The sequence below is a fragment of the Mobula hypostoma genome, chromosome 2 (genome assembly GCF_963921235.1).
Source record: "Mobula hypostoma chromosome 2, sMobHyp1.1, whole genome shotgun sequence".
Classification (NCBI taxonomy): domain Eukaryota; kingdom Metazoa; phylum Chordata; class Chondrichthyes; order Myliobatiformes; family Myliobatidae; genus Mobula; species Mobula hypostoma.
In genome coordinates, this window is record NC_086098.1 from 219,352,372 (window position 1) to 219,376,725 (window position 24,354).

The window sequence follows — 24,354 nt, forward strand, 5'->3', positions numbered from 1 at the left end:
GTCTAGTTTTACCGTAAGTGAACACCTTTACGAGCCCTTTCAGGCTTTTCCGATACCATAGAACTCGTCTTGCAAACGGCTGCTCACAGGCACCTGTTTAAGATTTTTTTTTCGTAACGGTGAAAACAACTTCTGAAAGCGAAAACAGGGTACTAATGTAGGTCTTTCGTAACAGTGAGTTTTCGTAAAGCGAGCGTTCGAAAAGCGGGGGACGCCTGTACCTGGATTCCACCTTAGTTTTTTTCTGTTGAATAGGAGCAGAAGTTGAGGCGCTTGTTACTTCTCAGTCCAACCCAGCGGATCTGCAGACCTCTGAAGCTGCCAGTTCCACTGCCCAAGAGAATGGGGATGTCTCACCCAGCGAGGTAGCAGAATCCGGGGTCAGCCAGTCCGATTCTGAGAACAAAGATCCATCATCAAACACCAGTGAGCCATCTTACAAACACATGAGAAGGCGAGGCCGCCCACCTAAAAGGTTCGGAAGGAGGAAATACAGAGGGTACCTGGGCCGCAGGTAAGCCATCTGCTGCTTGAGATTGTTGATGCAGAGTTAAGAGGCCTAAAAATACAGCATTCCTACACCCAAATTCCATCCTAGCAACAGAAGGGGGATATTTTGAAATTGTTCAAATGGAAAAGTTTGAAGCATAGGACATCTTGGTATTTGTAGTTTAGTTCAACATCCATCAGGCTGTGAATGTGAATGCAGTTAGTTTAGAGAACCTAATGTTTCTACAAGAATTGCAGCTATCATGACTGAGTTCAAAGACACCGGTTCTCCAAAAAGTCCAATTGCTAAACCCGCAGAGATGTTTAATACATTAGGTGTTAGCCTGATGCCAGGTCATTTATTCATGAACCTTATCTGCCAGATCCAACATATCTGCTTCACATCGATTATCTGTCTTGCTTAAAATATATTTGATTAGATGTCTTTTCAGCAAGATCATGGATGACTGAAAGGTACTCAAAATAGTAACTTTTGGGCATCATTTGACATCTCTTCCCCCTTTGTCAGTAAATCCAGTTTTAGAAGCCATTAAGATGATTAAAGGTACTCAGAAGTGTGTTGGCACTAATCCTGGGATTTTTCAATACCTTTACCACTGGTGATGCTAATTAAGTTATTTTTGAATGGAAGGTTAGTGAAACATATTTGTTTTCACCACCACCTTCTCCCATATACGGGTTGAGCTCTCCTTTTCCGAAAACCTCCCAAATCCGAAATGTTTTTTGATAGCTGACATGATGTCACAAATGGAAAATTCCCCAAGGTGCTGAGAAGGTTCCCAGCAATGCACAGATTTCTGTGCACCACAGCCAATTCTGAAAAGCGACCTCACATACTCTGAGTGGGGCCCTGTTGCTGACGGTTTGTTTTCAGCAATCATAGAGAAGTGACCTCATACCCTGAGTGGGGCCCTGTTGATTTTCTGCAGTCATCATAGCCAGATCTTCATGCATTACTCACAATAATTACCATGTGTTTTGTGATTATTCTTTGTTCTATGCTGTGAAGATATTATTGGAAATGTCAAAAAATGGCCTGCGTTACCCCTATGAGTAACAGTGAAAGAAAAAATAGGAAGCATTTGTTTATAACACAGAAAGTCAAGTTGTTGGAAAAACTTGACAGCGGTGTAAGTGTGAAGCTTCTGAGTGTTAGAATGACCACTGTCTACAACCTGAAGAATTAGACGGGCAAACTGTCAAGGTTCTATGCTGAAAGTAATGAACAGAAGTTAGTGAAAAATACTGCATAAAGCGAAAAATAAAGATCTTGGTTGTGAATTGAAAGAATGGATTCATCAGTATCATGTGCTGCTTAACGGTATGCTGATCATGAAACAAGCAAAGATTTATCACGACAAACTGAGAGTTGAAGGTAATTGTGAATATTCAGCAGGCTGGCTGCAGAAATTTAAGAAAAGGCACGGCATTAAATTTTTAAAGATTTGTGGTGATAAAGAGTCTGCTGATCATGAAGCAGTAGAGAAGCTCATTGAATTTGCCAAGATCGTCACTGATAAAAACCTTAACATGTCGGTTGGCTGCATGTGTGATGAACAATTGCGAGACGACGGCCACTTCAGAGTCAGGAATGACGGCGATGCCAACCAGCCACTGAATATCCACCTGGCCGGCCGAGGTTGAGATGGCTTACCTTTCTGATGGTTCAATGTGCACATTATTGTTTCATGCACAAAATTATTAAATTATTATGGAAAGCTACCTTCAGGGTATATGTATAAGCTGTATATGTAATGTAAATTGATGCTGTATTTAGATTTGGGGACCCACCCCAAGCTACCTTGTTATATAAATGCAAATATTCCGAAATCCAAATCACTTCTGCCCAAGCATTTTGGATAAGGGTACTCAACATTAAAACTATAAAATATATTCAATCAATAACCTCTAAATTCTACAATGATCTCAAGTTCCTGGTCTTGAAAATGGAGCTACAAGTTCTGAGGTCAGCCATGTTGAAGTCTTTCTTGCATTCTATATTGTATGTGAAGTGTAGGAAATAATTGTATAAAATGAGTGTGTGTACAAGGAAAAAAATTAGAAACTTATTAAATTTTGATAACAAACATTTTTTTTTGTGTGGGCACAAAGATACAATTACTATAGGTCAAGCAAGCCCCTGATGAGACCCCATCATTGCCGGATCTGTGGATCCCGTTTCCTAACACAAGAAGACTTGAGATTTCACATTGATTCTCATGAAGGGAATGATCCAGAACGTTTCAAGTGCTTGCAGTGCAGCTATCGTTGTAAGCGGTGGTCATCACTCAAGGTGAGTGATAACTTAGAATGAACTTCTGGGGGTTTTGGAAACAACACTAAGTAGTGCTTCTCATCAGTTGCCTGTGTTAAATCCACTTCACAGATTTTTTTTTTGTTTGTGATTTTGTCGACAAGCTTTTGCTAAGATGTGCCGTCAATTATTGCTGCAAAGGAGGCAACGATTTATACCCATTAATTGGGTAATTACTCCCACTGCACTCATCATAACACCATACTTCTGTTTCCAATATATACAACTCCTGTTTGAACAGTTATTGTATGTTTTTCCATTTCCTTTTAAATGATGCATTTTGGTGTATAACATTTCATTCCTGAAAAACAAAAACTTGTCTCCAATCTGGTTTCTTTGCCCGTAACCCTTAATTTGTGTCCTCTGATTTCTAGCTGTCCTAAGACTGGAAAATAGTTTCTATTTGTTCACTCTTGCTAAAATCACTCAATTTTGTAGTTTTTTTTCATAATTCTCTTCTTGGCCTACACTGCTCTGAAGGGAACAGTCAAGTTTCTCCAGTAAGTGAAATTCATTCTAGTACAATTCTCCACACATTCTCCAAGCCCTTACTAAAATTGTATTCCAGGAATCGTCCATAGGAGCAGTGTTAGCCTTTTGGCCCATTGACTCTACTCTGCCATTCTTCGGTCAAGGCTGACTTTGCTATCCATCTCAACCCCATTCTTCTGCCTTCTCCCTGTAGCCTTTGGTGTCCTTATTAATCAAGATCCAATCAAACTCCACTTTAAATATATCCAAATGACTTGGCCTCCACAGCTGTCTGTGGCAATGAATTCCACACATTCACCACCCACTGGCTGAAGGAATTTTTCCTTGTCTCTGTTCTAAAGGGACATCCTTCAATTCTGAAGCTGTGTGCTCTGGTCCTAGACACTGCCAGTATTGGCAGCGTCTTCTCCACCTGCACTCTATCAACATCTGTTAGATTTCAATGAGATGTCCTTCATTCTTATGAACTCCTGTGGGTACAGGCCTAGAACCATCAAATGCTTCCCATAGATTAATATTTTTATTCCCAGGGTCATTCTGAACCCTCTCCAATGTCGGCACATCCTTTCTTAGATAAGGGGCCCAAAGCGGCTCTCATTACTCTAATGTGGTCTAAACAATGCCTTATGAAGTAAATCTCTATGAAATGTCTGTGAAGATTATATTTTTTGTTCCTCTTCCATCTCAACCCCACCCCACGTTCTATCCAATGCCACAATTGTGCAATGTTGCTGTGATCACTCATGAACTGTAGCTGGAAGAGCAGGATACTGTGTTGGAGGATGGTAGGTCGGGATACTGTGTTGGAGGCTGATAGGTTGGGATTCAAGTCCAACCCAGTCCAGTGAAAATCCTCTGGTTGCAAGGATCCTGTGTAGAAGACTCTGTTGCCCTAGAGTGAATGCAGGTCTTTTGTGCAGAGTTTCCTGTAATCTGTCTAATTGGCCATGTTAGTTAGGACTAAAGATGACAGGAATAGGAAATGGGGGCATGTCATTTCTAGAGGTGTGGGTGATTTAAACAATTCTTGAGATTAGGAGCCTTGTTCTGGATAGATCAGAAGAGCTGGAATTTTTCTGATTAGATTGAGGGCACCCAAAATTGTCGAGGTAAAGGCAGGTTAAAAAGGAACCAGACTGGTGCCTGAAAAGACTTTGGAGAGATGGACTGGCTGGATTACTCTCACGGAGAGCCAGTATGGATCTAGAGAACCAAGTAGTCTCTTTCCATGCCATATCAATAGGGCTTCTGTGATACACTGAGCTACAAGATGTAAAGTTGGTCATTTGTGGTTTGAACTACATATGGGTAAAGAAGTGAAATACACCCAGAGTTTGTCTGGATTACTATCCAGTAATCGCACCTTGACAAGAGAGTGTTTGCAAATATTGAGGAAAGGGAAATATTGAGTGTTCTAATTCAAATCATTGAATTAAGTCTTCTCTCACAAACGAGCTCAATAAAGACTAATGGATTTTATTGTCAGTTTGTGCTTTTCCTCTGCTGAGTAGTTGATAGTTCATTCGAGAGTAGCAGGAGAGATAATTACATATATTTACAGTTTGACTGCATGTATGCAACCATTGGAAATAGACTGAAAGAGAATGAAACTTAAAATACATTTAACATGAAGGACTTCTTCAATATATATCCTTCTGTTTTATTATGACTGTCCAACAGGAGCACATGTTTAATCATGTTGGAACAAAGCCATACAAATGTGAGGAATGTGATTATACAAGTGTTTACAAGAAGGATGTTCTCAGGCACTCTTCAATTCACACAAAGGAGCGGTGAGCTAAAGCACAAACTTGTCTCTTGCAAACTGTGGTCCCACATTGGTTTGAGCTTTCCTATTCTTAATTCCAAGTGTAAGAGATTAAGGGAAGGAACTGTTTGGATTAAGGATAAGGTGTATGGGAGTTCTACCTCTAAATCCAAAGATTAATTCTACTCATTTTCTGACCATTTTCCAGCATTATTATAAGTGCTACACTTGCTAAAATAACTAGCATTGCTACAACACAAATTGGGCTAAAGGTGAAATTGAAACCAGGAACTGCTGGGGATATGGAGCAGGTTAGGCAGAACCTGTAGAAATAGTAACAGAATGAATGCTTCAGCTGAATGACTTTGCATCAGAAGAGCTTATCTTCAGACTGACTTAAGGTTTCAGATATTTTGTATTTTCAAGCTCTGACCGGGCATTGTCAATCATACAAGTGTTTGTGGAGGTCCATTTAAGAAAACCACCTAATAAAAGATGTACGAATGCGATCATGCATTTAAGGCAGGAAGCCCTACAAGCAGACCGGATTATGCTTGCTTACTTTTTCCCAGAGAATATTTAATTTTGTCTGACCTTTTGTTTTCTTCCTTCCCAGAAAGAAGAAAGCTGACTTGGTAAGTGTTCATTAAGTATTAGCAAGGTCTGGGTAGAGCTTGGGTAATTAAATGTTTGTTTTCGTATTTTTTTGTATTCCCCTTTTTACTACTGGCATTGGAATGGTGTTATTCCTTTCTATCCAAAATGGGAAAAACTAAGCATTTGGTTGTAACTTCAGTTCGATTGTTTGCTAATTGCTACTTCTACTAATTGGAGCAAATTTGACAGGAGGATGGGAGCCAGAGTGATACGTCAGAGGATGGGGCTGTTGGTGTACAGGTAGATGCAGTGTTTAGAGAGGCGGTGAGGAAGGATAAGCAGTGGAAAGGGCAAAATTGCAGTCACTGGAATCGTTTGAAGTGTGTCTAATACATAAGAACATCAGGAGCAAGGGTGATGAACTTTGAACATGGGTCAGTGCATGAAACTACAATGTTGTAGCCATGACGGAGACTTGGCTGTCGCAAGACCAACAGTGGCTGCTGGATTTTCTGTGGCTTGGATGTTTCAAAATGGACAGGGAGGAATACAAGAGATTCGAGAAAGGCATTGATAATCAAGAATAATATCACAGCTGCTGAAAGGGAGTATGCCATGGAGGGATTGTCTACTGGGTCAGTGTGTGTGGATGTCAGAAACAGGAAGGGAGCAATCATGCTTGAGAGTGGCTGCTTAGGAGGGGAAGGATTAGATTGAACTTAAAGTAGGTTAAAAGATCAGCATAACATTATGGGCCTGTGTTGTGCCATGTTAAATTGATTCAAACAGTAGTGGGAGGGAGGGGAGAAATGGATTCTGGCTTGTATCTGAAAACCTAATGCCATGGAAATTACCTCCTAATGGGTGCATGTTGTGTTTATGCTTCATGTTAGACTTCTGCTCCACTTGAAACTACAATGGGGAGAATTTCACTTATTTGCTGATCTTTAAGAAAAACCTCTATTTTTCTTGCCCTGTTTTACTGATGTAATCACATCACAAACTTCTATACAGAAATTCTTTTCATGCTCTCTTCTCAAGTGACCGACTATATCAAATCTGCACAAAGAATACCCAACAGATTACAGCAATTCAAGAAGAATAAACCATTACCCCCACTTTGTGCCGGTAAATGCAAACTTTAAAAAAAAAGGGGGTTGGAAAAACCCTTTCTAACCACAGTGGATCTTGGAAGAATATTTAGTGTTCTAAAAAGCAAAGATGAAATCTTGCATGTTTGTTTGAGAATGTGAGTCGTGATAAGAAGCAGTTTCAGGTAATGAAGTAAAAATGGCACAGGAAGTGCACTGAAGTCCACTTAGCCTTCTGTTTTGTTAATGTGATGTATGTTGAAGTGTAACTAAATGAATTTTGAAAGCCTGTGAAGGATAAAGGAAGAGCTTTATTCAGGGCAATACTAAATTAAGGTAGGCAACAACAGGCCACAATCAATCATGGAATTGGAGCCAGGTTCAAACTGTCATTACTTTACAAAAAAATCTCACACTTCCTGTAAGTGTTAAGAAGTAACAGTTAGTTCTGTCATATTTTGAGTTGTGTTTAATCATGATTACATTAATTGTAATTGGGTCCAGATTTCGTTTAACTACCCTAATTAGCGATTTGGAGCATGTGACTAAATCCATGTTAGTCTTGAGAGAAGGCACAGCTCCAAGTCGAGCATAAATTTGGAGAAATTGGACTTAGTAAATTTCGCAAAATGAAGTTTGGACTTTCTACCTCTTGCAGTGGACTTGCTCTTTCTCCAGTTCCTGTACTTACCTTCATCACAGAATGACAACTCACAAAAGGTCATTTGATTCATTGAAGGTTTATTCTATTTATGGTTCAGTATCTGTTTAGTCCCTAAACCTCATTATGCAATGCCAATTCTCTTTCTCCTGTTAAGGTTGAAAAAGATTTTTTTTTAAAACTCGGTATTGATTACATCATCTGTTTGTTTTCTACTATTTTAAACTCAGTATTTAAATAATTTTCCCATCCATGTAACAGTTTTATTCCGTAAAGGTCTCAGATCTAATTTATTTATTTGCTTTGACTTTTTGATTGGTGGGGTAACATTAAGCAGCTTTTTATAAAGTCTGTCTCCAAATTCATTTAGAATTTAGCATTCATTGCCGAATTTTCACCCTAGACCTTGATCAAATAAAGAGGATATAGGAAATAGGACTTGGTCCCTTCTTTCTTGATTTGTAAGGGTGGAAAAGGTTATGGGGAGAAGGCATGAAAATGGAGTCGAGGGATAATCAGCCATGATCGAATCGCAGAGCATTTTAATGACAGGTGGGTTAGGAACCATTACATTGGTGCAGCAAGGATAATCAGCTACATTTTAGAGTGGGATACTTGGGAACTGTTCACATTGTGTCATGGGCTGATCATGGTTAACTCGACATATAACAGAAGGTACCATTAAATCTCTTGAGGAGGAGCTATTAAACAAGATTGGAATAGTGGTATGTAGATGAAGCCTATGAAGCATTTGTTTCTGTAATAACTAATTTGTATGATAAACGTTGCCCACTAGTTAAAAAAGTTGACAAAGGGAAGTATATTGATAAGCCTTGGTTAACAAAGGGAATACAAAATGCTTGTAAAAAGAAAAATGTATAAGAGATTCTTAAAACATAGAACAAAGGAAGCTGAAATTAAATACAAGATATATAAAAATAAGTTAAGTATTATGAGATCTAGCAAAAAGAGTTACTGTAAATTATTGGAGAATAATAGAAATATTAAAAATACTTGGAGAGTTTTAAATGATATTATTAAAAAGAATAAAAGAAAAACAATTTACCCATCTTACTTTAATTCAAACAATGATATAGTAATAAAGGATACTAATTTGGTTGCAGATAGGTTTAATGGTTTATTTGTTAATGTGGGAACTAAATTAGCTAAATCAATTACTGAACCCAGCAATAAAGATGGAGTAAATAGTAATATTATCAATATAAACACTTACACTATGTTTATTAGAGCAACAGAGGAAAAAGAAATAATTGATATAGTATATAAATCAGAGAGCAAGAAATCAACAGATTGGAATGGATATGATATGTATTTAATTAAAAACATAATTGACTGTGTTGTGAAACCACTGACTCATATTTGTAATCAGTCTTTGATTGCTGGAAAATTTCCCAATAAAATGAAAATAGCCAAGATCATTTCAATATACAAAGCTGGAGATAAACATGTATTTTCAAATTATAGACCAGTTTCTTTGCTCTCACCGTTTTCCAAAATATTGGAAGAAATATTTGTAAAAAGATTAAATGATTTCATAACAAAAGATAATATACTCTGTGAACAGCAATATGGTTTCAGAAAAAACAGAACTGCTACAATAGCATTAATAGATATTGTAGAAGAAATATCAAACGCTATAGAAAGAAATGAATACACAGTGGAAATATTCCTTCATCTTAAAAAAAAAGCATTTGACACCATTGACCATAAAATTATTATTAACAAAATTAAAAAGATATGGTATTAGAGGGGTGGCACATGACTGGTTAAGTAGTTATTTGGAAGACGGGTATCAGTATGTACATATAAGCAATTTCAATTCAAAACTTTTGAGGGTAATTTGTGGGGTTCCACAAGGTTCAGGGCTTGGTCTATTACTGTTCATTTTGTATATAAACAATATATGTATGGTCTCTCAGACATTAAAATGTATATTATTTGCTGATGATACAACTATATACTATGGTGGGGAACATCTGAAACAACTTTTGGATACAGTGGAGAAAGAACTAAAAATTATAAAGAAATAGTTTGATACTAACAAATTATCACTGAATCTAAGTAAAACTAAATTCATAATATTTGGAAACCGTGTACCAAACTCGTATAGTAAACTTAGAATACATGATGTTGAAATTGATAGGTATCTGAAACAAAGTTTTTAGGAGTCGTAATAGATAATAAATTAAGCTGAAAATCATATATAAATTATGTCAAAGCGAAAATGTCAAAATCTATTGCAATACTGTACAAAGCGCAAGATTTCTTAAATCAGGAATCCTTGTATACATTATACTGTTCACTTATAGTCCCATACATGACTTACTGTGTAGAGGTATGGGGAAATACATGCAAAACTCTATTTTTCTACTCCAAAAGAAAGTCATGTGAATTGTAAATAAGACAAGTTATTATGAGCCAACCAATCCACTATTTATTCAACTAAACACTTTAAAATTCAGAGATTTTGTAGATTTTAAAATTTTACAAATTATGTATGAAGTAAAAAATGGACAGCTACCACAAAGTGTCCAAAGATTGTTTAAAATGAGAGAAAGCCAACATGATTTGAGAGGAACATGTATATTTCAAAAACAACGGCTAAGAACAAATGTAAAAAATCATTGTATTTCAGTCAGAGGGGTGAATCTATGGAACAGTTGTAGTGGTAATTTAAAAACATGCACCATACTTAACAAGTTTAAAAAATAATTTAATGAACAAATATAAAATACATGATTTAAAGTGAATGGGAGTAATGTAAATAAATGATACTTGGAATTGGATTTTGTGTTAAAAGATTGAAATTTTTTGTTTTGATGTGATGATTGACACCAAATATGTTGTTGTATAAATAAGAGGGGTAGGTGTAATAAGCTGTAGCTTCAACCTACACCCTTTCGGTCTGTTTCAAGAATATCTGTTTTTTTTGTTGTAATTTTGTCCTATGAAATCATAATTGAAAATGATGCTTTTTGTTATGATTGTACTAACCGAAGTAAATTTCATTCATTCATTCATGTTACAGGCAAGTTCCAAAAAGAAGAATTTTGACCACCTTTATTTGAAAGTTTTTTTCATTAAATACATTTTTATCTTGTAGTTGAGGTTCAAAATATTAAGTAGCATTAGAAGCAGTTCCAAAATTGACTACTTGAGGATAATTTTCTCAGTAGCAGCAGATAATGAGTAGACTGGAGAAGAGGAATAACTGGATTAACAAGGCTGGCTTGTGTTCAAAAGGAGTTTAATGAGAGTTAATCATAGACCTCAGTAAGGTGGAAAATTGTGGATGAGGAAGGAAAGTTTCAGGCTAATAAAAGGCATTTCGGAAGGTTAGGTGGGCAATGATTAAAGTGTGGAATGCTCTTCTGAGTAAGGCTGTAGAAAATAATGACTTAATTTTTGTGCTCCCTTATCCTCTTTTTAAAAAACTGGTCATATCTGGAAAAACTATCATGACTGACCTGTACAGTTTGGTTTTTAATTGTACATTTTGAAGATTTGTATCTTAGTATGATTAATGCAGTTAATCCACTGTGTAGTAAATTCTATGTTTTTTAAAAAAAAATCAATCCTTGTTTCCTTAGTATAAATTCATCCTGTTTGTTTGAACTGTCCCTGCAGGTGCCCAAGGTGAATTCCTACCCTTGTCCTGTTTGCTATCGGGTCTATCCCATGCAGAAGAGACTAACGCAGCACTTGAAAACGCACAGTGCTGAGAAGCCCCATATGTGTGATAAGGTTTGAGCATGTCTTCTATTGTTCTAACTGCTCAAAGAATTCTTACTTGCAAATCACTCACACTTTTTTTTGTTATTAGATTAAAGTCCACCCTGATGTCTTTTGTATGTGATTATACACTTTTAAGTTGATCATTATGTTGCTAAGGCACTTTTGGGGATAATAAAACTAAGATGTACACAACAAGTGACGAGACCCCACAGAATACGAAGTGACCAATTTGTACAGTGGTTCCTGAAGGTAGCAGCACTAGTAGTTAAAGGTGAATGAGAACATGTAGGATGCCTGCTATCATTAGCTTGGATGTCGATTGGAGATTAAAGTTCAATTTCGAGCATCAGGTAGGGTAGACGGTACACTTCTGGTTGCCCACTAAGAAGAATATGATTACACTTTGTAGGATACAGAAGAAATTCAGCAGGATGTTGCCCAGTCTAGATCCTGTCACTTTTGAGGAAAGATTGGATACACACCATTCGTTTGTGTTGGAGTGGAGGAAGTCAGGGGTGGGGCAGGGACCTGATTGAGATGTACAATATTAGTAGGATAGCTGGCCAGTACCTTTCCCACAGCAGAAGTGCCCAAAACAAGAAGGCAAAGGTTTCAGGTGTGTGATATTTGGAGGATAGTGGAGGAAGAATACGTGTTTAGAATCTGCCCTGAGGTGGTGGTGGATATACAGTAGATGCTTACGACATTTTCAGTATCAGGACTGTGCTGAGCGCTGGAATATAAGATTGGTATGGATTCATCAGTTGAAAAGAATATTGTGGACTGAAGTGTCTGCTTCTGTACTGCACGCCCATGATTCTGACGTTAAGTGGAATGCAGGTTTAGACCGTGTAATCTGTTTTACACTCAAACTTTTTTATTACAGTGTGGAAAATCATTCAAAAAGAGATACACCTTCAAAATGCATCTACTAACCCACATTCAATCTGTTGGGAACAGCAGGTAAGCCTAATGTCCAGAGCTGCATTGCAACACAGGATACCACCTAGCTGACTATAGTGCTGATTAAATGTGCTAATGGATTGTGGAGATGTTCTATACAATGGTAAAATCTAATCTCCCCCCCCCCCCCCCCGACAAAGTTCCATCTGCTTTCTAGGAGTAGCAAGGTAAAATATTTCATTCATATATAAAGGATAATAAACTTTAGGAATAGGTTAACAGGGAATTGCTTCAATGCAGTAACAAAGTTTGGAGAATGAAGCATATAATTAGTGGAGTGACACCCGAATTCCAAGAGTTGTTTTACACAATAATAAACACGCGAGATTCTGCAGATGCTAGAAACCTGGACTGGCCTTTATTTTAGGTTTCTGGCATCTGACGTCTTTTTTTAACTTAATTTTTTAATTCTGAATGATTACATCTTTCAGTCATTCACATGCTTGTGGCAGGCAGGATCTATAGCAGGGGTCCCCAACCTTTTTTGCACCGCAGACCGGTTTAATATTGACAATATTCTTGCTGACTGGGGTGGGGGGGTGGTTGTTCAAGTAGGGTGAAACTCACCTCAACACGTCTTTTACAGTTAGAATTGCCAACTTTCTCACTCCCAAATAAGGGACAAAAGTAGCAGTCAAATCTCAGGACACTTGTGTTTACCCCGAGAAAGACTACCATGACCATGAAGCTTTGCACGGGCACCCGTGTGCTCATGCGTGTATGTGCTGATTTTTCTTCCCCCACAAATCGGTTTTGGCTTAATCTTCCCGACTATACTGTACATACATTATTTCTACTTTATATAGGCTGTGTATTTGTCATATCATTCCTGCTTTTACTATATATTAGTGTTATTTTCGGTTTTATGTGTTATTTGGTATGATTTGGTAGGTTATTTTTTGGGTCTGGGGACGCTCAAAAATTTTTCCCATATAAATTAATGGTAATTGCTTCTTCGGTTTACGCCATTTCGGCACGAAAGGTTTCATAGGAACGCTCTACCTTAGCGGGGGAAATACGGGACAAGGGCGGTCCCATATGGGGCAAACCAATTTAGCCCAATATACGGGATGTCCCGGCAAATACGGGACAGTTGGCAACCCTATGTTCAAGTTCAACAGTGCGTGACAGGGAATGAGGAAAGGTGCAGCTGACTCAGATTGTTTCCTCATGGCCCGGTATTGGTCCGCGTCCTGGTGGTTGGGGACCGCTGATCTATAGAAATGAATAAACAGTTGATATTTTAGTGTGAGACCCTTCTTCAGGATGGGAAAGGAAGGGGGAAGAAGCTAGAATATAAAGGGGGGTGAAGGAGAAAGAGCACTAGCTAGAACACAGTGATGTTATATAAATAAGGGTAGGATTCTCTGGAATTTGGAAGTTGCTAGATATTTAATTGACAGTTTCAAGCATTACGTAGATGTACTTCAGTTTTCAATTTTTATTGCTTTTAATTAGTTTGATTGCTTTAAAGCTTCAATGATGGATAAAATTTGAGACATGTAAAAACTGAAAGATTAGATTAACTTTATTGTCACATGTACATTGAAACGTAGAGTGAAATGCACTGTTTATGTCGATGACCAGCACAGACAAGGGATGTGCTGAGGATAGCCTACAAATGTCACCGTGCTTCCAGAGCCAACATAGCAGCTCCCAGCTTACTACCTGTACGTCTTAGGAATAAACGTTAAAGGAAACAGGAGCACCCAGAGGATGTGTGATGAGAGAAATATGAGGCATTGAAGGGTAATTCAAATGTAGAGAGAAGTTTGGATAGAAAGACAGTGGGAAATCAGTACTAGAAAATGACTGGGTAGAGGAAATGAGTGGAAAACTTTAAAAAAACATTTTTGCCATAACAATTAACCTGAGTTTACTTCAAACGATTTTGTATTATATATCTGCCAGCAGAAGGTGTGGATGCCCTTGGTAAACCTTGTTTTCTGTCTTGTGGTTGTGCATTTACTTCAACCTTTGGGAATCTTGTGTTGTGTGAGTTCTCGGTATTGTTTGTATAGTTGGTAGGGAAATGTGCTGCTGAACTTTAACCAAGAGTTCTGATAATCTAGTCAAAATTAGTAGTGGGTGGGGGGGGGGTCTTCACTGCCTTTTTCCCCCAGATAATAACTGGATGTACAGATAGCCTAGTGGTAGGTCATAGAAGTTGGGCATAGTTAGACTGGAAGGCTGAGGTGAACAGTCAAGGAATAATAGAACCGACACTGCTACTTGAGCTATAACGTCATAGTAAAATTGCTGAATTGTTATCCAATGACATTGACAGAATGCGTTCAAACCCTGCCAGGACACCTTGGAAATTTAAAACTGGTTGATTAAGTCAATCTTGCATTTAAGACCATAAGACCTAGGAGCAGAATAAGGCTATTCAGCCAATCGATCGTGGCTCATTTATTATCCCCCTCAATTCCATTTTCTTACCTTCTCTCCTAACTTTTGATACCCTTACTAATCAAGAATCTTATCAACCTCCACTTTAAATGTACCCAATGACTTGGCTTCCAGCAGTTTGTGGCAATGAATTCCACAGATTCACCACCCTCATCTCTGTTCTAACAGGCATCCTTCTATTCTGAGACTGTGCCCTTTGGTTCTAAATGCCCCCCACTATTGGAAACATCTTCCCCACATATACTCTGTCTGTCTGTCTCTAGGTACCATATCCGATGCGGATGTTGGTGACCATGGTTTTCCATACAGATTTATCCTTTGTTTTTTTGGATGACTTCCATTTCCTCGATGTGTAGCCACCTGGCTATGCTTTTGATGAACATAAGCTGAGGTCTTTCTCTAGGTTTACTCCCCTCAATCTTTCCAAACAGTATGAGTTTTTCTAGTTCATCTTTCTGCATGATGTGTCCTAGGAATCTGAGTATATACTCTAGGCTTTTAAATATTCAGTAGGTTTCAATGAGATTTCCACACCCTTTCACCCCGCCCCCCATTCTTCTAAACTCCAGTGAGTACAGGGTAAAGGGTAGTATTGGAAATCGTTCTCCTAAAACTGCCAGACTGCTATGAAAGTCCATCTGATTCCCAATGTTCTTTGGGGAAGGTTCCTGCCATCCTCTACCTGATCTGGTCCTCATATGACCGTAGTCCCAAAGCAATGTGTATTGAGTATTAAGTGGCTGATTAAGACATTCAGGATCAATAAAGATGGTAATTAATGTTGATATTGCCAATGGTGAACAGAAAGTCTAATTTTTTTTTGTAAACTGTGACCGTGAGCAGCATTCATTTTAATACATTTAACCTTTGTTCTGCTTTATAGATTTAAGTGTGAGTTCTGTGATTACATCTGTGAAAATAAGAAGCTTCTTCTCAATCATCAGCTTTCACATACAACAGATAAACCATTTAAATGTGATTTCTGCAAGTATTCCACTATCAAAGAAGACTTCCTGGTTTCTCACGTTGCCATCAAACATACAGGTGCATTTATAGATGGGATTTCTTATTGTAATTTCAGTACTTTTCCTCCTTCTGCCAAAGGAAGCAGAAGGGTGTTCTAAATGAAAATTCTCTTTGGTCTGCCTCTGTTCTTCCTCACAAAGCAATGTCAAAATCTCAGGATTATTTAAAATTTAAATTGCAAGGCAAATCTTTATTTTAGTTTTCTTTGTTAAATGTATTTGAACAATTGAGAATTTAGCTACACACAAAAATTGCTGGTGAACGCAGCAGGCCAGGCAGCATCTCTAGGAAGAGGTACAGTCGACGTTTTGGGCCGAGACCCTTCATCAGGACTAAAGAGATAGTAAGAGATTTGAAAGTGGGAGGGAGAGGGGGAGATCCAAAATGATAGGAGAAGACAGGAGGGGGAGGGATGAAGCTAAGAGCTGAAAAGTTGATTGGTAAAATGGATATGAGAGGATCATGGGACAGGAGGCCTAGGGGGGAAAGAAAGGGGGAGGGGGGATTCCCAGAGGATGGGCAAGGAGTATAGTGAGAAGGACAGAGGGAGAAAAAGAGAGAAAAAAAATTATATATAATAATAAATAAATAACGGATGGGGTACGAAGGGGAGGTGGGACATTAACGGAAGTTAGAGAAGTCAGTGTTCATGCCATCAGGTTGGAGGCTACCCAGACGGAATATAAGGTGTTGTTCCTCCAACCTGAGTGTGGCTTCATCTTTACAGTAGAAGAGGCCGTGGATAGACATGTCAGAATGGGAATGGGACGTGGAATTAAAATGTGTGGCCACTGGGAGATCCTGCTTTCTCTGGCGGACAGAGTGTAGGTGTTCAGCGAAACTGTCTCCCAGCCTGCGTCGAGTCTTGTCAATATACAGAAGGCCGCATTGGGAGCACAGGACGCAGTATATCACCCCAGCTGACTCACAGGTGAAGTGTCGCCTCACCTGGAAGGACTGTCTGGGGCCCTGAATGGTGGTGAGGGAGGAAGTGTAAGGGCATGTGTAGCACTTGTTCTGCTTACAAGGATAAGTGCCGGGAAGGAGATTGGTGGGAAGGGATGGGGGGGGACGAATGGACAAGGGAGTCACGTAGGGAGTGATCCCTGCAGAAAGCGGGGGGGGGGGTAGAGGGAAAGATGTGCTTAGTGGTGGGATCCTGTTGGAGGTGGCGGAAGTTACGGAGAATTATATGTTGGACCCGGAGGCTGGTGGGGTGGTAAGTGAGGACAAAGGGAACCCTATTCCGAGTGGGGTGGCGGGAGGATGGGGTGAGAGCAGATGTACGTGAAATGGGAGAGGTGCGTTTGAGAGCAGAGTTGATGGTGGAGGAAGGGAAGCCCCTTCCTTTAAAAAAGGAGGACATCTCCTTCGTCCTGGAATGAAAAGCCTCATCCTGAGAGCAGATGCGGCAGAGACGGAGGAATTGCGAGAAGGGGATGGCATTTTTGGAAGAGATAGGATGAGAAGAGGAATAGTCCAGGTAGCTGTGAGAGTCTGTAGGCTTATAGTAGACATCAGTAGATAAGCTGTCTCCAGAGACAGAGACAGAAAGATCCAGAAAGGGGAGGGAGGTGTCAGAAATGGACCAGGAAAACTTGAGGGCAGGGTGAAAGTTGGAGGCAAAGTTAATGAAGTCAACGAGCTCAGCATGTGTACAGGAAGCAGCACCAATGCAGTTGTCGATGTAGCGAAGGAAAAGACGGGGACAGATACCAGTATAAGCTTGAAACATGGATTGTTCCACAAAGCCAACAGAAAGGCAGGCATAGCTGGGACCCATACAGGTGCCCATGGCTACACCTTTAGTTTGGAGGAAGTGGGAGGCTAGACAGAGCAGAGTGGTGATAGAGGGGAACTGGTTAGGTCTGGAATTCAAAAAGATGCGGAGAGCTTTGAGACCTTCCTGGTGGGGGATGGAAGTATATAGGGACTGAACATCCATGGTGAAAATAAAGAGAATTTAGCTATCTTCTCAAACTGTCAAAAAACAAGACTACAATATATTACTTTAAGATGTATGACATTTCAATAGGTTTGAGCAATGCCATTTTTTTTTCTTCTAGCATTAAGAGGGTAATTGAAATTTTAACAAGTTGTAAACTTTTGACGGTCAAAATGAAAATGCAGGAAATACTCAGCAGGTGAAGGAGAAGCATTTTGACTGAGAAATTGCTTTTCAATCTTAATGTCTCCAAAAGAACACTGAGTCACCCTAAAATCCTTTGTGAAAGTTGGATAAAGATCCATCTTCAGCTGCAGAGTTCACAGGAGAGCATTGAGGGTTTTCCTCTAACACCAAGCTCTATCAGTTAGAAGTGGCATATTCTATTCGTCTGTTCCAGGTTCTCATAGCTGCCATCATTTACCCTTGAAAGTTGGGTCTCTGCAGCCAGCTCTTAAAGGGAGATATCACAAGACAAGTAAAATTCTTCCATTTGTAAGGGAATGCTGCTATTTAATGAATGGCTGTTCCACTGATTTAAGGGATGGGGTGTTAGAGAATATTGGGGATCTACGGGCTTTAGTTAGACTAGTCTGTAGGGGGTAGTGCAGGCAAAGATGCTGAGCCCAGTTAAGGATTACCTAGACAAGTTCATGAATTGCCAAGCATAAAAGGTTGCAACCAAGTGCTAGTAAATTGGATTAGTACAATGCTAGTATTTGCAAATGTTACTCCACTCTTTTAAAAAGGGAGTGAGGCAAAAGACAGGAAAGGTAGCCTGATCTCAGTGGTCAGGAAGATGCTGGATTCCATTACTTCGAGGCCTTCATCGGCCGGGGTTAACCATGGATGTTGCATCCCAACTATCTAGGTACACAAGCCTGGGCAGTACGATATGGAGAGCAAGCTGTTGCCCATGTAGCAAGCGCTCCCTCCCCACACATCTGATGAATCCAAAGGAACGGCAGAGATTGATATAGCTTGACCCTAGCAGTGTTCAGGAGTTGCCGGTCAGTGCTGAACTCAACGTAGGACTGTCTTAGGGATTCCAGCTGTGAATTTTTCCCTCAGGGATTTACCCCCAAAGCCTTCCCCATGAGTGGTTTCAGAGGCAAGGCAGCAGAGGTCTGAAATCAGTTTTCCTTCTCCTAGATGAGTTGCCAACCACAGCTGATAGTCCCATCTGCCCAAAGCGACTGGTTTTAAGGCACCGGTAACCTGACTTTGCCCCTTCTCCTGTCAGTAGAAACAGTTCCATTGGGCTTAGTAGCTCGTAAAGATCAGAAGCTGAACTCGGTTGTCAGAAGCTACTTCAGGTGCACGTCATTGGAAGCATTTAATAGATAATGGGAGCTTATCCCTATTACAACCCTGGCTATAAGAACCAGATTTCATTATTAAGAATGAAGTTTTGGGGTACTTAGAGGCACATGATAAAATAGGCCAAAGTTGGCACAGTTTCCTATAGTATGTGAGTCGAGGACCATAGGTAACACAGACTCAAAATAGGTCATCTCTTTAGCCAGAGGAAGGTGAATATATTGAATTCATTTCTACAGACAGCTGTGGAGGCCAAGTCATTGGGTATATTTAAAGCGGAGGTTGATAGATTTGTGATTAGTAAGGGCATCAGAGGTTATGCGGAGAAGGTAGGATTTTGGGGTTGAGAGGGGTAATAGAATAGTCATGATGGAATGGCTGAGCAAATGTCATATAGATGACCTGTTCCTGAGTTCTCTGACTGCAAACTGAAAATGCTTATAAAGTGAATATTCTTGGTGAAAGACGGCCATGGAGATTGTGCAGAATGGCAGGAGGTTGCTTTGGATATGCAGTCCATAATTTTTTTTTTGAAGAAGCCTACAATAGAGGCTAGTGCTGTCTCTGCATCACCTATCTTGTAGGCTAAAATACATGAAGGATCTACTTTATAATGGAGTTTGGATAACTTCTCCAATGCAACTTTGAGCAGAAGGGTTAGATGCTGCAGAAATCAGCAACCGGGCATGATCCTGAGGCTAAGGCTGAGAATGACCTTGAACTCCATAGCCAAGGGTGGCACAATCGTATTGCAGTTAGCAGAATCGCATTACCGCACTGGCAATCACCAGTCGAGTTTCTATTCCCACCACTGTCTGTAAGGAGTTTATATGTTTCCCCATGACTGTGTGGGTTTCCTGTGGTGACTTGGTTTCTTCCCACATTCCAAAGATGCCCACAGCTCACTAAGCCTAAGTGTACATGCTGCATTCCTGCTGGAAACCTGGCAGCTTTTGCAGGCTGCTCCAGCACAATCCTCAGACTGTGGTCGTTAACACAAAATGACACATTTCACTGTATACTTAAATGTACATGTGACCAATAAAACTTTCTTTAACAGAACCCAATATTTCACTAAGGAGAGAGAATTAAGATTGCATGCTGACCTTTTAAAATATCTGTTGCCCTCAAAACCATGTGTAATAAAATTTGATTGTCTTTTCAAACTGGGGAGATTCAAAGTCAATCATAGTGAAGTATTTTGGCCATCGCACTCTAGTATATCTTATTAGTGGAGTTTTAGCCCGCGGGCAAAGGGTCAAGTGGAGATGCAAACATGCAAAATAATGTTCTATATTGCATGCCATGTTGTGTTGCTTTGTAACTGCAAAGCAATTTCTAGGCTATTCATCTGAAACAACTGCCTCTCATCAGGACAGCTGTTAAGTAATTACTTTTGAATATTAAGACAGAAATGGTCTCTATGGCACATGAGGTTTGCTCCACAATTTAATAAAATCATGGCTGAAATTCTGCAAACACATTTTCCTACCCAATCCTTGTATTTCTTGATTTCCCCATTGCCCAAAAGCTTTCACCACACAGAGATAGAGAAACAATGCTGCATGTTCTCTGAATGAAGACATTTTCGTTCAACACATATTCACAAAAAGCTGATCACTGGAGTTTGACCTCTCATTTTTAGCTCCCCATAATCTTTCGGCACCATCCTGTTGAACCCTGAAAGAATTATTTCAGTAAGATCATATTTCGTTATTCAATACACCAGAGAACGTAGACTTGACCTCTGAGACAGACCCCATTTCCCATGAATTAATCACACTTGTGCTCCTTCGAAAGCAAGCATGTACCTCCTAAAAGGTGACCAAAACTGTACAGCACTCCCAAGTATGATTGTGCTGTAAATTACAGCAACCTTGCTAATTCAATTCAATATGGCAATAAAAGTTAATGTGCCATTTATCTTTCTCATTACTTGCTACACCTATACAATAATTTTGAGATTTGTATACAAGACCTTGCAACTTTTTACATCTCATACTGAAATAGATAATTTCATGTTACCTACCCCCTTCTTGCCCAGTCATGCCTCTGTTTCTATGAACCTACATTCCTTTCTGGCTTTGCCACTCGTTTTCCCACTTGCAATTTTTTTTAAAACCCTTTAGGATTCGTAAGCAAAATCAAAAGGAAGAGGAGTCCATTCAGCTTTTGTGGTGGAATTGAAGAGATTGTCTGAGCATTCAGTTCAGTAATGGGCTTAATGATGCACTGAGAGATTGTTTAGTATGTGGAATCTTACAAGAAAGCATTCAAAAACAGCTCCTAACTGAAGCACAACTTAATTAAAAGAGCAGTTGAAATTGCTGTATCAATGGAAACTGCAGCCAGAGACACAATTGAGTTGCAGGCAGGAATGAAAATGAGCATGAACAAAATTGCACTATCTAAACAGAAACCTGCCTGGCTGAGCAAATTGTGTTACCACTGTGGCAGGGGCTCACATACACCAGACCAATGCAGTGTTAAAGGCAAAACTTTCAGAAAATACAAAGTAGGGCACATACAAAGAGCATGTCAGGCAGACAAAAATGGACTGCACAGGGAAGATTTAAAAAGTCAAAATGCAGTTTCAAAAAGAGCACTAATCGGTAAACTGTTGATGGAAAAATCTGATAATGATGAGAGTGTCACAGGCCTGGGTAGCCTTGAGATTTATAATGTGAAAACTAATGAGAGACGAGCAGTACGGTTTCCACCTGAAGTGAACTGAAAATTACTTAAAGTGGAATTGGACACTGGCTAGGCTGTTTCAGTCATTCCACAAAATGAGTTTGAACAGCATTTCAAAGATACTGGACTGAAACCTTCAGATATCCAACTAGGAATTTGTACTAGCAAAAAGATAAGTCCTGTGGGAATAACACTCGTGACAGCGAAGTACAACAACCAACCAACCAACCACATTGTGCTTGTATGTGGTTAAAAACAAGAGGGCCAGCATTGTGGGGCCATGATTGACTGAGACAACTACAACTTGATTGAAGATCCATCCACCATTTTCATGTCACATCCCCTGCAACAGAGTTAGCTGAAAGCGAATTAAGAAAGGTACTTGATGATGCCACAGCAGTGTTGAAGGATGGTACTTGAAAACTCAAACACATCAAGGGTATAACAGTGTTAAATGAATATGCTACACCCAAGTTTTACAAAGCCCATCCAGTTCATTATTATCATCTGTGATAAAGTAGCCAGTGAACCAGATTGCTTGCATGGAGGCTGAGAAATTCTTTCCAAGGCTGAGTGGAGCCTATAGGCAACATCAGTAGTCCCAGTTGCCAAGAGGAATGGGTCTGTTGAGGATCTGTGATGACCTACACACTAGTAGAAAGCTTTGGACCAGGTGTTGTAAGGCTGCCCAGGCACTGTGTCACCTGGATGGCATCTTTATTACCAGTAAGGACGACAAGGAGCATCTCCAAAATCTCTAGACAGTGTTAAAAAGATTAGAAGATTATGGATTCAGAGCATGATACAACAAGTATGAATTCTTTAAACCAAGCATCACTTACTGTGGTTACACCATTGATGCACAAGCATTACACAAGTGTGCTGAGAAAATTCAAGCAGTGGTGAAGGTCCCAAGGCCAAAGGATGTGTCACAGTTGTGGTCCATTTTTAGGATATATCAATTACTATAACAGGTTCCTGCCGTGCCTGGTTACTGTGTTCCACAGATCAGGAAGAAATGGCAATGGACAAAGCAGTGTCAGGTGGCTTTCCAATAGATAACGGAAGTGGTGATGTCAGATACCATATTCACACATTATGATCCACATCATCCAGTGAAGCTGGCCCGTAATGCCTTGCCTTATGGTATAGTTGTAGTCATGTCTACATGTACTTGTATGGGAGAGAGTTTATCCTTTATTATTGATTATCAACCACTGGTGTCCATTTTCAGTCCACTGAAGGATGTTCCACTAACAGCAGTAACACAAATGCAAAGATGGGCTTTGTTACTTGGAGGACACCATTACAAGATTGAATTCAAGAGTAATCATAGAAATATTGATGAATCATCCTGTTTGCCCTTGAGAAAGGAAATAACTGAAATTTACACGAGGGCGCTCCTCTTGACATTCCCCCTAATGCAATTGAAGAAAACCCCAAAAACACCCTACACTGTTTCAGGTCTACGTGGAAATCCGGTGTGGCTGGAACGTGCAGCAGATATTCCAAGTCCCCATTTTTATTTTTTTTTTACCAGTGCCAGGATGCACATGCCCTTTATGGAGATTGTGTCATGTGGGGATTGGGAGTTGCACCATCCAAGCTAAAAGCTGAAGTGTTGGAGGAGCTATTATTCCTATGATTTAGGTGGGATGAAAATGAAAGCATTGGCTGGAAGTCTTGTCTGGTGGCCTGGGATAGGTTAGCAGATTGAGCAGCTTGCTATGCACTGTTGAGGATGCCACAACGTCCAGAAGAAAAGTGTCCAAAGCTGTCAGAACCACTTCCTGTAGTTCCAGGGTCAGCTCCCACAATGACTGCTGTGATTGTTTTACAGTCACAGGTCTCACCAGCCAAGCAGAATGACTCTTTTTCCACCCACCCCCGTAGGAAAGACATTATCACACAAGAGTAAGAAACCTTCCACAGCAGTTTAAATCTTTAGACCTGAATGGGACAATTTAAAATTTACTATGCTGTGGATGTCAGTGTATAGTAGTCGAATTATGTACATACAAAAGTTCATTTTTACTTTTACGAGATGCACACATGATATGGTGGTGTAATGACATATACCATTCACATACTTTTACATACAACTTGTAATGATTTGTGTAAGCAACAAAGAATGCTTAATGAAACATATTTACAATATTACTGAAATATTGAATGCAAAAATGTTTACTTAGAGATTTTCTGTAAATAGAATCAATTATATATTTTGGCCAAACAATGTAAAACTGCAAATAAATTCTGCATCAATGTTTCAAACCAGGGTATCTGAAATTATTTATTTCATAAATAAAATCAGGATGTGATAAATTAGAGTTTGCAGTTTAGTAAGAGTTAAGTTTCTGTTTATAAGCAAAGCGAACAGCGGACTATTTTGGTTATTTGTTGGAATGCTACAAAAGCAGTTCTGGTGGGGAATACATTTTAACTGTGTTTTGCTAGGTGAGAAGCCGTTTTCTTGTGACCTATGCCATTTCAATACGAAACACAAGAAGAACCTGCGACTTCACGTTCAGTGTCGGCACCCAGAATACTATGAAGACTGGTCGAAGATCCATCCTGAAGAGCCTCCACGCAGGCGCCGGCCATTCTTCACTCTGCAGCAAATTGAAGAGCTGAAGCAACAGCACGAGCAGATGCAGTCTACACAGGAGAGCATCCGGGACACCATTGTAAGTGCACTTCTCCAGACGTCAGTTGAATTGTTCACACGTTTCTATACATGCCTGTCTGAGTAGTGACTGCTGTACCCATGTGAATGGTGTTAGGTTTCCACTTCCATATTATTCT

The 24,354-nt window shown here is 39.6% G+C and overlaps 1 protein-coding gene across 2 annotated transcripts in view; it reads left to right on the plus strand.

Annotated features, from left to right (window-relative positions):
- znf335 (zinc finger protein 335) overlaps positions 1–24,354 on the plus strand; it is a 69,840-nt gene that overhangs the window by 18,356 nt on the left and 27,130 nt on the right. For both annotated transcript variants that reach the window (XM_063041511.1, XM_063041510.1), the window contains exons 8-15: positions 256–514; positions 2,623–2,803; positions 4,997–5,109; positions 5,701–5,719; positions 11,082–11,198; positions 12,076–12,152; positions 15,448–15,608; positions 24,007–24,236. In XM_063041511.1, the coding sequence (XP_062897581.1) occupies positions 256–514; positions 2,623–2,803; positions 4,997–5,109; positions 5,701–5,719; positions 11,082–11,198; positions 12,076–12,152; positions 15,448–15,608; positions 24,007–24,236 (1,157 nt within the window). The remainder of the gene's footprint in view (positions 1–255; positions 515–2,622; positions 2,804–4,996; positions 5,110–5,700; positions 5,720–11,081; positions 11,199–12,075; positions 12,153–15,447; positions 15,609–24,006; positions 24,237–24,354) is intronic.